General features: G+C 38.7%; 1 protein-coding gene across 3 annotated transcripts in view; it reads left to right on the top strand.

Moving 5' to 3' along the window:
• The first annotated feature begins 6,138 nt into the window (after positions 1-6,138).
• Positions 6,139-16,228, top strand: part of Fign (fidgetin, microtubule severing factor) — a 117,513-nt gene continuing 107,423 nt past the window's right edge. The window contains exons 1-2 of one of the 3 annotated variants that reach the window (XM_028863913.2): positions 6,139-6,448; positions 7,228-7,397. In XM_028863913.2, coding sequence (XP_028719746.1) covers positions 7,373-7,397 — 25 coding nt within the window. In that variant the 5' untranslated portion in view covers positions 6,139-6,448; positions 7,228-7,372. The other 2 variants (XM_028864001.2, XM_037204837.1) reach the window with 2 other exon arrangements.

Genomic DNA, 16,228 nt, shown 5'->3' with positions numbered 1-16,228 from the left:
ATTCTATCTTAATTCTGTGAGTAAATGGATAAACGCAGTATGGAAAGAATAGTAAAGAGAGAAAGACAAAACAAAACAAAAACCCAGCTACTGAGTGAAGCAAGCACAGCTTCTTTGTATCACTCAGAAAAGAGAGAGCCTCACTTAAAACCAGAAAAACCTGATAAGAATTTTTGAAACTCTGTCGCTTTAGGAATAGTGAAACATACATCAAAAGCGACACCATTGTGTTTTCCAGTAAGAATATCACACACACACACACACACACACACACACACACACACACACACACACACACGCATTCTTTTACCAAGTAACATCAGATCCTTGTTTTGCAGAAGGAAGAAGAAAAAAAAAAAACTTGTGCCATGCTGTAGTATTTTATGACCTACATTATTACCCTCTGGGTAGTGGAATGATGGTGCCAAACTAATTATTGCTTTGTCTAATTTTAAATCCAGGTCTATGGAGATTAACAGCTTGCACATTAATTCAAAGCACCAACAGCCCACCTAACCTAATGCTGTCTTAAATGAATTAAAAACCCTGTTTAAGAAACTTTAATATACTCTAAATGAAGGAAATGTGTGTCTGTGCTGTATTCAGTGTTTCAAAACCAACTTCACTTTACTTTGCTTAAACAGACAGATGCCAGGGAAGAATTTTCCTTATATTCACCCATTACTTCTCTCTAAAATGATACTTCTTCTAAGCTTAAAGCATGGAAGTAATTGTAAAGCACTGGGCAGGGATAGAAGCAGAATAATGAGAAGGACCACTATGTTCAGCTTAAGGGAAAAAAGTTCAATTCCAATGTATTGTCCCTTTTTATATCTTTGACATTAAATGAATGCCTTTAAACACACTGACATTTTGCAGTATTACAAAATAGATGTGGAGTATTGAACAATCAATACATACAGACCCTTTATTAAAAAAAAAGCAAGGAAACATATCACTGAACATTCTAGAAACATTGACAGTTTGAGGGACCAGAAAACATTAGATGACTGCAATAACTTTACAACTGTTTTCCCCATTTCTGCTTCTGTTAGCTCCATCTTTGCAAAGCAGGGTTGAATCCACATAAACCCCTTGCTTAGAAACCCTCCAGAATTTCCTGTTACCTACCCATTGCCATTCAGGCCTCTTGACTAGTAGCCACTCCTGCTGCTTTATCGTACACACCCTTTCTCATTTCCACACACATTTCCCATTTGGCCCGTGTGTCACTGAGATACAGGCAGACCAGAGTTAACACTTTCTAGCAAAACCCAACAATTTTTGTTTTCTGTTCCATCTCTCCGTCTTCTACCACGAAATCATTCATTTCTCACAAACAGTTACAAGTTTCAGTGTCAACTAAGGCATTGGGTTAAGAAAAGTGAAGATGGCTGGGTGGTGGTGGTGGTGGCGGCGGCGGCGGCGGTGGCGGTGCACGCCTTTAACCCCAGCACTCGGGAGGCAGAGGCAGGCAGATCTCTCTGAGTTTGAGGCCAGCCTGGGCTACCAAGTGAGTTCCAGGAAAGGTGCAAAGCTACACAGAGAAACCCTGCCTCGGAACCCGCCCCCCCCCCCAAAAAAAAGTGAAGATGGATGCCTGCCTGCCCTCAGAATGCTTACTGTCTGATGGTAGAATCAAACATAGAGATGCTTTAAAACAGATGTGAAGGGACATAAAGATGTAGGTTCTGATGAGAGCGCAGATGAATGGTCTCTAAATTAGAGGAGGTAAATACTGAAAATCTAAAGCAAATTAGCCTATACAAAAGGAGGGAAGTACTAACCCAAGCCGAAGACAGACGGACAAGAGAAACAGAGGGAGAAATGGGTTAATGTGTGTAAACCACAGTGGTTTATGCTTTGGAAGATAAATGAGACTACTGAGTCCAGAGAAACTGCCCCCCTCCATGAACAGAAAGCAAAACACAACTCTTTTTTTCCTGCTCAGAATCTTTTATAAATGCACTTCCAACATATACTTTGATCTGTATTTATCTGACTTTATCTAAACATGTTAACATCAGTTTTGTTTAAATGTGCAATTTTTAGCACAATATCTTTAGCCACATTAAGTACTCAGTATGCACTTTTTGAATGAATATGAGAACCATGAAAAGACAGTCAGATGTGGCAAGCAGACATATGGATACTTCAAATATATGTGAATGGAAAAAACATACTGTCATGTATTATCTGAAGAACACATGTCTGCATAGCTAAGAGAATATTTCAGGTGACTATCAACCTGGCATGGGCTGGGTCAGTAAGGGTGTACATGAAGCATCCTAGCCCCGTTGGACAGTGTCTGGATTCAAGTGTAGTTCTGGACAATTCTAGTAATTTTATTCAATAAGGTCAAGGTCTACACTGGTTTCTCATGGAGGGAGGGGGCTGAATAAAAACTTCTGAGTCACCTCAGCTGAATTCAAGTGCAAATAATAATACTTTAAATAATCTTCAATTCTAAAGATGCATTAAAACTATTGCATGACAATTTTCATTACTGAAAAACTTACTTAAAACATAGTCTAGATTGCCTACATTTTAATCAGTGGCTACTAAATAGTTTAGAAGAAAATACTAGTCAATTTTATGAAAATATATCAAACATAAGTTTCAGATTGAAATATAGTGGTTAAAATTAAATTATGTATAAAATTTTATGATAACTGTATGCAGTAGCCCATCATGCCTGCCTTTCTGTATAACATCCAATATTTGTTTCCTTCTTCCCACCTGTGCCTGAGGCCACCTTGCTTTCCTCTCCGTGACATGAACACCCATTCTATACCTTCCCTAACTTAGATCTCCCCTTAGTCTAGTGAGAGTCAGGAGACAGCCATCTGCAAAATCACATTGAGTTATCTCTATCATTATTGTCTTACTTTTCACTTTTGTTATTGCTTATATTACCTTGTGGATGAGGAGGAGGAGGGAAAGCAGAGTTCTTTCTTAGCTTGAGAAACATACTCATATATACTCACATCTATGGTAGGTCACATACTCACCCTCAAAGAGAACAATAGTTAGGCTAGTTTCCTTCTGATTTTCTTAAAAAGCTCTAGCCAGGATGTACCATGTAGAAAAGCAACTTGTTCAAATACAATTGTTTATGTTTTAATCTCTCTACCATTTAAAAAGTAAAGATGAATCCCAGGGTCATGAGCAATCACAGGAAAAATGAGTCAAGTTGGTTCTTCCTGAATTAACTGCTGCCTTGATTAGACGATCAAGCTATTTTAATGCTCAATTTCTAATTCTCATGTTTAGCAAGAAAAGTTATATAATACATATTATAGAGAAGGAAACTGGTTGCAGCCAGACAAGACTTTCAGGTTTTAATGATGAATGGGAATGGAATATGATGACCAATCCAATGCTATTTATTTTTAGCATATTACTAAAGAGAGTGTTATAAAAAATATACATGGCAGGCAATCTATGAGCCTTTGTTAAAAACATTTTTTTATTTTACATAAAGTAATTGGAGAAAAGCAACTTTTGCTTATATAGAAAAGTAAAAGTTAGAAATCATTCAATACAAATCCTCTGTGGATTTTTATTACACATGTGATTCCATTATGTGTATGCTTTTTTGTGAAACCCTTTTCCTTTGGGGTATATTAGATTTTGGACAATTTAAAACTCTGTAAACACATGCAGTGCTTTGTTGAATAGTTTCTCCCTTTTTGTAACTTCACAGTTAAACTATATTCGTTGGTAGGTTGAACAATGGATTTAATAATATTTCAATGAATACATAAGGAAATTGAAGAAAGTGCCAGCTATTATCTATTAATGAACTTTTGCTCATCATACTTTTCTCTTTCCCTTTTAAAGGCTAAGGACTATTTTGTTTTAGATTATGCTAGCAAATTGCCTTAAGTCTGTCATACCCATGCATTGTATTTGTGTCCAGTGTATGATTTGATGTGTGTTTGTGTGTGTGTGTATGTGTGTGTGTGAATTTAGACCAAAAACTCTTAGGAATTTAGTGTTGAAGGTTGATTAGTTCTTAGAATATATATATATATATATATATATATATATATATATATATGTGTGTGTGTGTGTGTGTGTGTGTGTGTGTGTGTGTGTGTGTGCGTATTTTCAGCAAACAAGGACAGACCACTCCTGCCTGTCTGGCACAGAGAGCATTTATATATGTGCAGGAGATTTCTGTGTGCAACCTCACAAATGGGTAATAAACGAAATTAAGAGTGATTTGAAGATTAAAACAAAAACCACCTGCACATTCTCCAACAGTGACCCACAGATACTTTCCTACACTTATTTCTTTGTGGTAAAACCCAATGAACAACTTTTCTTAGTATCGTCTTCTAAAATGTAAAGAGAAGCGACTTAGTGTCTTCTGCTGCCTCAGAATAAAGTTCTTCTGCTTTATTTCCAATCCTAGTTTAAAAAAAAAGAGTGCAGGAAGGTCAAAATCTATTCCAAATAGAAATATCATTTCTTACAAATACTATTTTTTGGCACGCTGCTCTTTGCTTTCAAAAATTGTCATCTGCTCAGATTTAACCATTTAATTTTTTTTATTGTGATAAATGCATCTGTTGAGATGCAAGAAAATCTCAAATGAAGAATGAAATTAATTTCGGAGTATATGTTTGGCCTTTTATGAGAGCAGCAATTTCATCTATTAAAGCCCAGCCGAGAGAAGCGGGCAGAGAAGCGGGCACTCCGGAAGGGCATTTGCCCTAAACAAGTACATTTTCAGCTCCAACCTTCAAAGGTAACATTTTCAGCTAGATGGCCTCCTGGTCGAATGTATAATTTGCCTCTTTCATTCTTAGCTTAGTTGAAATATAGAGGACCGAATGTCCACCAGGCCAAAGTATAAACTCGCCATTTATCCATTAAAGTCATATTTAATGAAAATGAAGAGAAATTATTACTCAACTCTCTCTTTCTCTCATTACAATTCCTTAAGAACTTTGCCGGCCACATTATCTCGTAGACATCATGATCAAATGTTATTGTTTGCTTTATTATCTCAGTTGGATGGTTGGCTAGTCTAGGATGAAATAGGTTGAAGGCAATCCTCTCAGCCTAGAAGTCTGAATGAGGTTCCCATTCAAATGATCCTGATTGTTTGGGGGTGGGGCGGGGTGATTAGTAAACCAACTGAGCTTACACTGCATAGTAAGCGTCTGGATGCAGCACATTTACATCTAACAAGAGACCCCAGAAAACGTGTGTGTGTTTCTTAAACCTTATGTTGCGAACAAAAGGCTATCTCAGCCACAGACAATCAGCACGGCACTGCTCCCTGGGATGCGAGCCACACACTCAACTGCACATTTCATTCTTCCTCAGCTCCTAGCACCACAAAGCCCCGACTCTCTTCCTTCTCCTGGGTCACCAGATTGCTCCATAGCGGGGGGGCTGGGAAAGCTGAAGCCCCAGGTCTTTGCCTGCGCACCAGCAGCCCGCACCGAGGGCCCCCCGGGCGCTGCTCTCCCCTGCCCGAGCCGCCTGGGGGAGGTAGGGAGGGGAGCCGGGGAGCTCGAGAGGGGACCGCACACCTAGACACTTAGGGCTTTATTTATTCGCGGGGAGGCAGCTGCGGAGAAGTGGGTTCACGCTGCTCTGCCTCCCCAACTTGCCTCTCCCTAGCAGATAAAGTCATTTTCTGGCTGGTGCTGGGGGCCTCGGGGACCAGGGCGCGGGTGAGGTCCCGGCTCCGCGTCCCGTCCCGTGCGCGCGGCGGCGGGGGAGGGTTGGCCCGGTCGCAGCGGTGGCCGGAGGGCCTGGGAGGGGCCCTCGGGGGCGCGCGATCGCGCGTGGACACCCGGGCCCGCTTCCCCCGGGGGCGTCGCTCCCCGCGCGCGGGCTGGGCCGGGCTCCGCGTCCCCGAGCGCCGGCATGACCTCGGGGCCCCCTCCGGGCCGCGGGAGCGCGGTTGTGAGGCTGGGCGGCCGCCGAGGCCCGGGCCGTGTAACATGACCCGGCGGCCGGCCATTGCGCCCTCCCTGCCCGCGGCCGGGCGCCGCTCGCCGCCTCCCGCCTCCGCTCCCCTGCAGCCCCGGCCCGCGCCGCCGCTCCCTCCCGGGGCTCCCGGCCCGCCGCGCTCCAACGCCCGCCTCTCGCCACTGCCTCCCGACGCCCGGCCGCGCGGCCGCCTGCGTCTCTTTCTCCCTCTCTCCTTTGAAAACTGATCTTTGGCTCTTAGTGTGAAAGTGATTTGAATTTGGCTCGGCGGCGCTCTGCGCCTGCGCTCAGCCTCTGGCATGCTGGCTCCTTCCAAGCAGCTGTTTTGGGTTTGAAATTCCAACATGGCAGAGGCTGCAGTCCGTCTTCCCTTCAAAAACTTGGAATGATTTCAAATCATAGGCACCTTCACTTAACCCTAGCTTCCATTCATCAGCAAACACATCGGATCGATGCTACGCTAACCTATCGGGAGCTCGCTCCGCGCGTCCAGGTAAGGAGAGCTTCGTAGTTTTCTACCATCTGTTTAAATTTTTTGTTTTTGTTTTATTTTTAAAGAATATAGATAGATCCAAGACCTGTAGTGAGAAGAGGTCTCTGAGTTGTGCCGTAAACAGTAAATTTAATTTGCATTCGTTTCTATTCTGTACGCCAACCTGCTGTCTAATTTCTCCGTAGAAAGTAGCCCTGAAACATTATGATGCATATTTCTGCAGCTTAATCATTGTAACAATAGTATGGGATTAAGAGTTCGTGACTGCAAGAATCTCGCTTTTCGCGATATTGGGCTTACTTACTACTATCTTTTTACTTCAAAAAATAAAAAAAACAAAAAATAAGAAAGCGGAGCCATAGGGTGGGGCTAGACTTTCTTCGGGAACTAACTTCTAAGTAAATACGAAGTGTAAATAAGAATCTTGCACACACACAAAAAGTTGAGGTTAAATTACAATCTCGTGGCTGGGGTATCGAGAAAAATGTCAGAGGATCGGTTGCAGAAAAATGTAAGCACATCATCCGGGAGGGGGTACAGCGTGGTGGGCGTATTGTTGGCAAGGAACGGGAGAGAAAGATGTATAATTTAATGGTATATACAATCCACTGATCCTATTACCGTCCTCCCCGGAGCTCTTGTTAGTTTCAATGGGAGTGAGTGAAATTGACATGGACTTGCATTCCTGGTCATGTGCTTTTTTTCCTTTCTTTCTTCTCCTGTGATCTGAGATCCCCTTTTTGTTGATGTTGCTTTCCCCCTTAATTATATGCATGTAGGTTAAATGAATACCTGACGAAAGGGCCCACGTTTCAAGGCAGTGACATTTGATAGCTGAGAGGAAAAGTGGCTTTAATGAAAAGCAACCTTTGGAATTCCTGCTTGTGAGAAATCCAATTCAGCTTTTTGTGCTACCAGCAAGAAATGATCAGTAGCACCAGTGTTTATGGTATGTCAGTTTTGGAATTTACTTCCTTTGCATTTAAATAGGGAAGACAAATTAAATAGCATGATAAAACCATTGGAGACTGCTTGGGAATCAGATGCTCACGATGTACAGTTCTTTTAAAATATGCCTATATCTGTTTATTTTAATCTGTCACTATGCTTTTTTTTTGCATTTGCTATCACTTATTTATGTATTTTAGTTTTAATACATTACTTGCGGACAGGACACTTTCATTGGTTTTAGCTCTGATCTTGAAGTTGCATGTTTCTAGTAATGCTCTCTATAGGGCTGAAGTCAAATGGTATGTAAATTAGTTTAACTCAGGGTGGGATTTTTGTTGTTGTTGTTTTGGGGTGGGGGGCAGCTGGTTGGAGAGGGTGGGAGTGTGGGGTAAAGGTTGCCAACTAATGAATATATATATATATATATATATACATACATACATACACACACACACACACACACACACACACAGAGGACTGGATGGAATTTTCTTTTTCTTTTTTTTCTCAACCTAATAATGGAATTTGACTGTCTGCTCTCTTGATTGCACTTTCTGGAGTAATCGGTTCGTCTGTGTGGACCCCCCCCCCTTGGGTGAGTGAGTGAAGGTGTATCTTTTAAATGAAAATAAGATATGTAAGTGCATATTTTTTGATTACTCCAGTCTTTAAGGTCTTATAAGAAATAGTGGCAGTTTTTTCTCCTCTTGTCATTCACTTGTCTGTCTGTCAGTGATTTTTACTTTTAACCTGTGACAGAATTAAATAATCAGGCACTGAATTGACTTTATATGAAATCACTCTTTCCTCTTTCTTTAAAAATAAAAAAGTCAGTTAAATGGAGTTAGAGGGATTTTCAGTAGCTCTCGTGGCTGTGCTGTGTCTACTTTGTAGTACTCAATTAAGACTAAAAGGGGCCAACAACAAAAAGATGAGAAAGTATTTTGCATGACCAAAGAATATGTGCACTTTAAACTGTTTTGTTGTTGTTGCTGATGTTGTTACGTTTTTCCCCATGCCATGGATTTCTCTTTAAAAGAATGAAAGGAGAGACAGAAATAAAAGAGAGAAATGAGAGAGGGGCAAAGCTACCAGGCATCTGTAGTGTGGCCCTGGCTAGTGCTTTCTCATAACACAAATGAGAATACTAGGGAAAGGACTTCAGGACTCCTAGCGCGACATGCACTTCTGCCTGGGCTCTGCTGACTATAGGACTAAACACACACCACACTTGCAGGATAGGAAGGATTTGATTGGATTTTGCATTTGGAACTTGTTGACTTTGAATCGATCAATAAGAAGACTGTTTATTTTAGATGCACATAATTTGCCCTGAGAAATGTTTTAAGGAGGAGAGAGCACAGCTTTTTTTTTTTTCCCCTGGAGCTGTTGGAGCGAATGGGATTGCCAGATGGGCGATTTCCCTCTGTGATGTTAAAGCTGTAATATATATTCAGAGCAGATTGGGCTGCTGCCTGTGATCAGGAGGATATTACATTTATAAATTTTAAATCGGAGCTCGGACAATGTGCTGAGAGCAGAAATTGCATGGTCTGACTGTTCACCGTATTGATACTTAAACATGGTTTCTGGATAGTAGTAATACTCATTATTGCAATAATAAGTAAAAACACACATGGGCAACAATACCATTGAAGGCATGTAACAGCAGATTCTAGTTTGTAAATTGCTCCGAGACTACACTTTGCTTACAATTAAGTAATAGTCAGATAATTTATTTCTCTGTGTGTTTAAATGCCGGGTGTGCAAATGATGTTCAGAAGTCTGGTTATCATTCACTGGAATCAGGTAGCATCTGTGTGTACATATATATGCACATATATATATATACACATGTGTATAGAAAGTAGACTCATGTATATATGAATTAAAGGGCATCAGTGGCTTCTATTTTCTATCACTTTGATTGTTTTTAGATTTTGTTTATCTCAGATGTGTGGCCTAAAGGAACCAGAGCCACAAACCTAAAAGGCTACGAAGTGGGCAAGTGCCCACACTCCTCAGCTCTGCTGTTGCAAATTAAAAGTGTGTTGTGGTCAGGAAATGAAAGCTACAATGTCTCTTTTGAACAAGTCGTTTATCAAGAGAAACATCTATCAGGGGCTGCCTTGTCACATTGATCCTCTAAAAGTTAGGTCTGAGGTGGAAGCTTCTTTGATGCTTTTGATCCTAAATTTAATACAACAGGGAGAAAAAGAAAGATATTTTGACCAATATAGATTTTTTTTTTAAATTGTTTCCTGGAACCAACAAGATATATTTGTTAGTACTGTACTATGTGTGAAGTTTTCTAACCATCACAGTTGGTAAAGGTTTCAGGGGGAAATCTCAGGGTTTATAAATTGATGGTTGTTCAACCATACATTTATAATACTTCAGTTATGGGCAGCTTCTTGATTAATATGGGCACTTTGAAAAGAGATTGTTTGCAAGGAAAATTTATTTTGAAAGAGTGTTTGGAACAATATTGAGAGTCAGTACTTTTCATTCATTTAAATATTGAGTTCTTTCTTCTCTTTATTCTTTTACTCTTGGTGGTTTTCATTGTAATTGTGACTAACTTTTATTTGGCAAAGCACTCATTTTTATTTCCTTTTAAACTCTGTCCCCAAACATTCTTGCATGTGCCATTGCTATTGTTTATTAATTTCGAATGTGGTTGGTTATCAATATAAACTGTACAGACTTATGAGTCTTTTGGAGTCTCAGTTTGAAAATAGGGGTACCACATTAAGTATGGCACATTTTCCTGAATACAGTGCATGAATTATTAAAAATTTAAAAAAAAATTTAAAAATGATAACCCAGTTTTTTCCCCAAAAATATTTTGTAAAGACAGCTAAAAACAGTTTGCTTTATTTTTTGGATGCAAAGATAGAAAAGTACTTCTTTGAGACAGAGTTTTTGGCTACCTGCCTTACAGGGCTGCTGGCCACTTGTTCTTCCATGTACTCTATTAAATAAGCAGGCAAGAGAGTGGTGGGAGTTTTGAGGAGTGTAATACTTGCTAATTAATCATGTCTGAAATGAAAGAATCATAGAAGTGTAATACAATCTCATTGTTGTTTTCCTGGAAGAGGGTGAGACTTTTTTGTTTGGAAGCTGTGCATGTGAGTAGACTCGCTTTTCTTTGCTTTCCTCCTAAATAGAGAGTTTATAGGGTCTTTTGCAATTATTTCAAGAAACATTAAAAAATACTCTATTTTTCTTTTCACACTGAATCTGTGAGTTTCTTAAACCAGCATCTAACCCTTCTGAGGACAAACAGGGTTTCTTTCTTTCATTCTTTCTTATTTTTTTTTAAAGTTGTATTTCAGACGCTTGGCAGTGGAGCTTCTAGCAGAAAATCTTTTTTGTTGTTGTTGTTGTTGCTGCTGTTTTTGCTGTGAGGAACTTTGGAAAGCATTTTGGAGGCTGCTGCTTCTGATAGACACGCAGCAGAGTAGAAATTTCATTAATTATCTTCAGCTAATACAAGCATGTGGTCAGAGCACAAGACAGCAGCTTCTGTAGGAGTCCACAGAGACAGTCAGCGGCACTAGCTGCTCCTTGTAAGATGGTTTAGAAATCCAGCCTCCTGAAAGAAGTGCATCCTTTCCTTACTGCTAAACTGCCTTGTTCCCCGAGTTCCAGGCCGCCAGGCTTTAGATGTTACTATCTTGCCCAGGTTATACAGAAAGGCAGATGCAGAAAGTTTGCAGTGGGTTGCAGGATTGCCATTTCCAGGTGAAGGTGGGCTCTCTGAACTCCCTGTTTCTGTCAGTGTTTTTGGAAGCCTAATGATTGCCTAATTAAGTAATCAGTTTTAATCGTCCCAAATCAGCAGAATGATTAGGTGTATTTGAAACAATTGCAGGCCTTTTTGGTTTTAAGCTTTCTAGCTGTTCTCAGAGCCTTGCTTTTACAGGAGTGTCTGCAGCTTTTTCCTTTCATCAATGAACTCCCCTGTCTGAATTCCGTCTATCACTTTATAATGTGCCACAGGCATTGTTGTGGAGATAATGCATTTAATTGCCAAGAATTTAAATTGATTTATCTATTTTTGATAACAAAAAATTGTTGCAGACATTCGTGGAAATGTTGGCCATTACTGGTGGAGAAGGTTATATTAATTACCATATCAGTTGTTGTTTGAGTTATCGATAAATTAGAATAAGCAAATAGAGCAGAAGAGCATGCAATTACAAATGTCACAAGACGTTTTTAAAGATAAACCACTATGACAAATACGTAAACCACTGTTTTTATAGAGATATATAGAAGCTAATACTCTATTGTCATTTGAACTTCGCTATTTCTTCAGGTTCCACTGCAAAGACTGCAGTCCAAAAATTGATAACTTATGAACACACAGCCATATACATTTTTTTCCTTGGAAACAATAAAAATAAATAGCACCCTCAGCTAATATTTTCATGGTTGGAATTTTATCATAGTTTATTTTTTCTAATCTCATTAGAAATTAATTTTTTTATTTTTTTACTTCTTGTTTTTCTTTTATTTCCATTTAAGTTCTTGGGGAAATTCAAGCATAGGCTTCGACAGGAATGCTGATTGCTAATTCTTGCGTTTGCTCTGACCATATAAATGTCTGTAAGTTGTTTACTAAAAGAAAATCAGAATAGACCAAAAAAAAGTGAAAATGAGGAGTTGGCAAAGCATGGTGAAGATGGATGGTACTTGTAGGTTTAAAGCAAATTGAAAGCAAGTGGGTATGCCAGATTCTTTAGGCTAAAACCACAGGTACGTGCCCAGCCCTGGGATGTCCCTTGGATACCTGTTGACTAGTGGTCACTCAGATTGAGGGGGCAGAGCAGATAGGTGATCCGAAACCATCAAAACACGAGATATCATCTGGCGCTGTCTGTGAATAATATTTACATATTTTATGCAACAAATCTACTTCTTGTCCTGTTGCTTGAATATTGACACTCTGAAGCACTCCAAAGGCAGATTTCAGTTCATGAGAATTCATGTCAAATGATGTAGAAATGGATGTGTTTGCTCATATTTTACCATTTGTACTATCTCTTCTAATCCTATTTTAAAACTGATAGGGCTTTAAAGTAGAATGTGGAATTTATTATGTGAAGGCCCAAGGTGAACCTCTTTTCTGCCCTCTAACTCATTTATTTATTTTGGTTTGGAAAAAACCTTTTTTAAAGAGTCTTTTTTAGAAAAAAATTAAATAATCTTGGAAATCTTGGTCCTTGTTAAGATTTTGTTCTTATTTTCATAAGCTGAATAGCTTTTATTAAAAATTATTGATGATATGTAATGTACTAGTACATCATTTACAAATAAAGATTTTTTGATGCAAAATACAAAATTTAAAACACTCATAATTTTTCTTCCTCAATATCTTAATGTTGAAAATGCTTTCCTCGGTTTCTTTTCTTTGGATTTTGGTCTCTGCTTTGATTTACGTATTTGTCACAGTGGTTTATAGATATATTGCTGCGGAGGGAACAGAACATGCATTTTACTTTCCCCACAGAAACCCCTCTTGTTTTTCTAGAATAAACTAATACTCTATGTATCAATTTGATGCTTTAAAAATCATTGACAGTTGAATGTTGTGTATGTATGAATGTAACTTTTCAGAGAATGAGTGACCTGTGCGTGCTTTCCTGCATTGGTTCCTGAGACAGTATTATGCAGGGAAACAGTAGCATGTGGAATTGGATTTGAAAGGCAGTGCAATGTGAAGTCCTGGCTTTCTGTATATTGCAAGAAACTTTGTGTTATTCTTTTGACTTATTTTTTTTTTTCATTTACAAATGCCATGACCCTCAGCTAGGACCATCTTCCTCATTTATAGGGCCCAGCATGCAAAGAAAATCTGAGATAGCGTGTTTAAAAATTATTCATAATTTCAAGACAGCCACGACAGACCATTCTAGCAAGGGCAAAGCCCTTGTGTTGGGGTCTTTGTGCCTGCTGAGGTCACAGGGCAGTGAGGCTACACTTGGGTTTACTGTCTACAAAGTGAATTAAGGGACAGCTTTGGGGAAATCAGTGGTTTTCGATGTGGAGACTGGCTATTCTATTTATTCGATTTGGCTCTGTCTAAAAGGGTGCTAATGGGAGTTGTTAAAGAGAACAGATAAAATAATAGGCCTTTGGGTACTTCTATTTTTACCCTTGAACTGACATATTTGTTTTAATCTCATATTGTCTTGTACTTGCTATATCTCATGATTGTTGGTGTTTTTGATTATGTGTCCATAGGTACATAGTTAAGGAAGTATATCCCAAGCACAGAGGAATTATTTCAGAGAGATTGGTAATAAGAGCCTTGTACCACCTCTACCCTTTCCTAAGGTCAAGAAATCTAAAGTTATCTAAATGTATATAAAATCCTGACCATTAAAAATAATAAAAGCACAGCTCATTGAGTGGCAGTCAGAGAAGAGGGACAAACACAAAAAATAATCACCTTGTTATGTTAGCATCAATATTGGTATTTTTGACATGAGGAAGTAGCATTGTAGCTACCCAACTGTGGTGACAGGAATGCTGAAGGAGAAAACTCTTTCATGCAGAAGTCCTAGCTCTGCAGTGTGTGGTAATCTCATTCAAATTGTGAACTTACTTTTTCAGCTTGCCTTGAAATACCCTGCCTCCCTCTGACCCATAGTCAGTCACTAGGTGTGGCTGCTTTTCTATTTGGGTTTGTCCATTCTTTGCAAATGCCCCCCATCCCCCCCCCCAAAAAAAATTGCAATTCTTGTTTCCCAATGCACTGCTCAATAAAAAGTTATTTCGAATTGAGATGCCCCAAACTACATCTTGAAGCTGAGCAGCTTTTCAGATAAAGACTGAGGTATGATGGAATGCCCAGCAAGTGTGTGTTTGAGTACACTTGAAGTTGGGCCATTGATTTTCAAAAGGTAGTTCTTATATCAGATCACTATTGCAAGAAAGAAGATATCAAAGAGCTGGGAAAAAGTCACTCTTCTTTTATGTCACCCAAGACTGAGGTGGAGAAGGGGGCTTTAGAGATATTTTAGAGGAAGGGAAAAAATGGAACTTATTTAGAATGCCTTCTGAGACTTTGTCGTAATACTATAGAGTCCTGGCAAGATATGCCTTCATTCTGAGTAACAATGAGAGGTTGTTCTTTCCATTGATATATACTCTAAAGAAAGGAAAGTGAAAATAAATATTTTAACCCACCCGTTAGGGATCATCTACATGAAGGACATTGTAACTGTGGAATAATGTTGGGTGCTCATCAATCCATATTTCTCAGTGTTCTCTGCTTTGTCGACAGTTTCTGTAATACAATTCCAAGTCTGTTCTCTCTCTTTTTTTTAACCTTACTCCTATATTTTATTATATGTTCAAATGAAATGTTTGACTTCAAAAATAATTAAGCCTCAATTCTCGTTTACTATGTGGTACTGTGGTAGGTTCCTCTGACTGCAGTAGCTTTTATATTTCCCTGCATTTTTCCCCTTTTCCCTGTTTCAAATTGAAGTTAAGAATAAACACTTGCTCTCAGATCACATACCTCAGTGATGCTAAATTAGAAATCTTAATTAGGTATGATTCATTGATTTTAATCTTACCAGAAAATTATTTTGAGTAGGAGAAAAAAAAAAAGATTGTCTTAATATTGAAGGCATTTTCTTTTTAATCTCCGTTTTACGATGAAACAAATACTGTTAAATAAACAGGCTACTATTATCCTTTTATGCTTACTAGTTAATACTTTTGAATAGAAATGTGTGGCTGGAGAAGTGAGGTATTGAAAGGACAGCTTGACTGTTTGCAAACTTTGAATGCTTTTTTTGGGTAAATTTCACTGCTAAATATTATAGGGATCCCAGCAGATCTTTTAAATAAGAACTGCAGTTTGACTATCTAAATGGAATATCCACTTGTACATGCACATGGATACATTTCTTTGTGAAGTTATTGGTGTCAGGGATGTTTTTGATATTTTTATGAGTAATTAGGTTAACAGGGTTAGTTAGAGAATGTATTCTTTCCTGGAAAATGAAAATTTACATTCAAGCAAAGGTATATATTCATGACTTTAAGTACTTAAAATGGTATTTTATGACTCATTTTTAAAGAATAATACCCAATATGTAACTTGTTAAGAATAATAGCCACGCTACTTTTTACAGCATGTCTGTTAAACTGACTTTTCTGTTCTTGAATCTATAGACCTGGAGTCAATTTTAGATCCTTTTTACACAAGATGTGGGTCTTAAGGCCTGGCTCCCACCATCGTATTCTTTGCCTTCAGTCTGAATTCTCAGGCTTCCTTTTCAAAAGAAGTTTCATTTACATTACTCAGGTTATCGGGAAGCATTGGGGAGGGGGGTTACTGTTTATGAGCCATGTGCAGATATTGGGATCTCAAATCCTTGTCTCACAAACTGGATTGAGAAAAACCATGAGCAGTTTTGGAGCTTTATATGCCCATATGAGCAAAGAGTGTTCTGCCTTTAGGAATATTTTAAGTGCACTATGAATACTATTAAGTTCCTTAATTAAAAAATATGTTTTGAAATCAACAAATCATTGATAGAAACTTACTTATATATGCTGAGACAGTAGACCCTTCAGAAATAGATTTCAGTTGGAGCTCGTGTCCCATTAAAAAGACATTCTGTTGAGTTTTAAGATATGGGTATGCAAACTCTAACAATACATTTTAAACACTAAACTGCTAGGAAAATGTAATAACAAAAGTTCTTTGTTATGTTTTGATCTTAATGTATTACTTAATGAGTGCAGACACCAAATCAATGCTTTTTTTTTTTTTAAAAAAAAAAATTTCATTCTTTTATT

The sequence above is a fragment of the Peromyscus leucopus genome, chromosome 4 (genome assembly GCF_004664715.2).
Source record: "Peromyscus leucopus breed LL Stock chromosome 4, UCI_PerLeu_2.1, whole genome shotgun sequence".
NCBI lineage: Eukaryota > Metazoa > Chordata > Mammalia > Rodentia > Cricetidae > Peromyscus > Peromyscus leucopus.
This window is presented reverse-complemented; position numbering and strand designations above follow the sequence as displayed.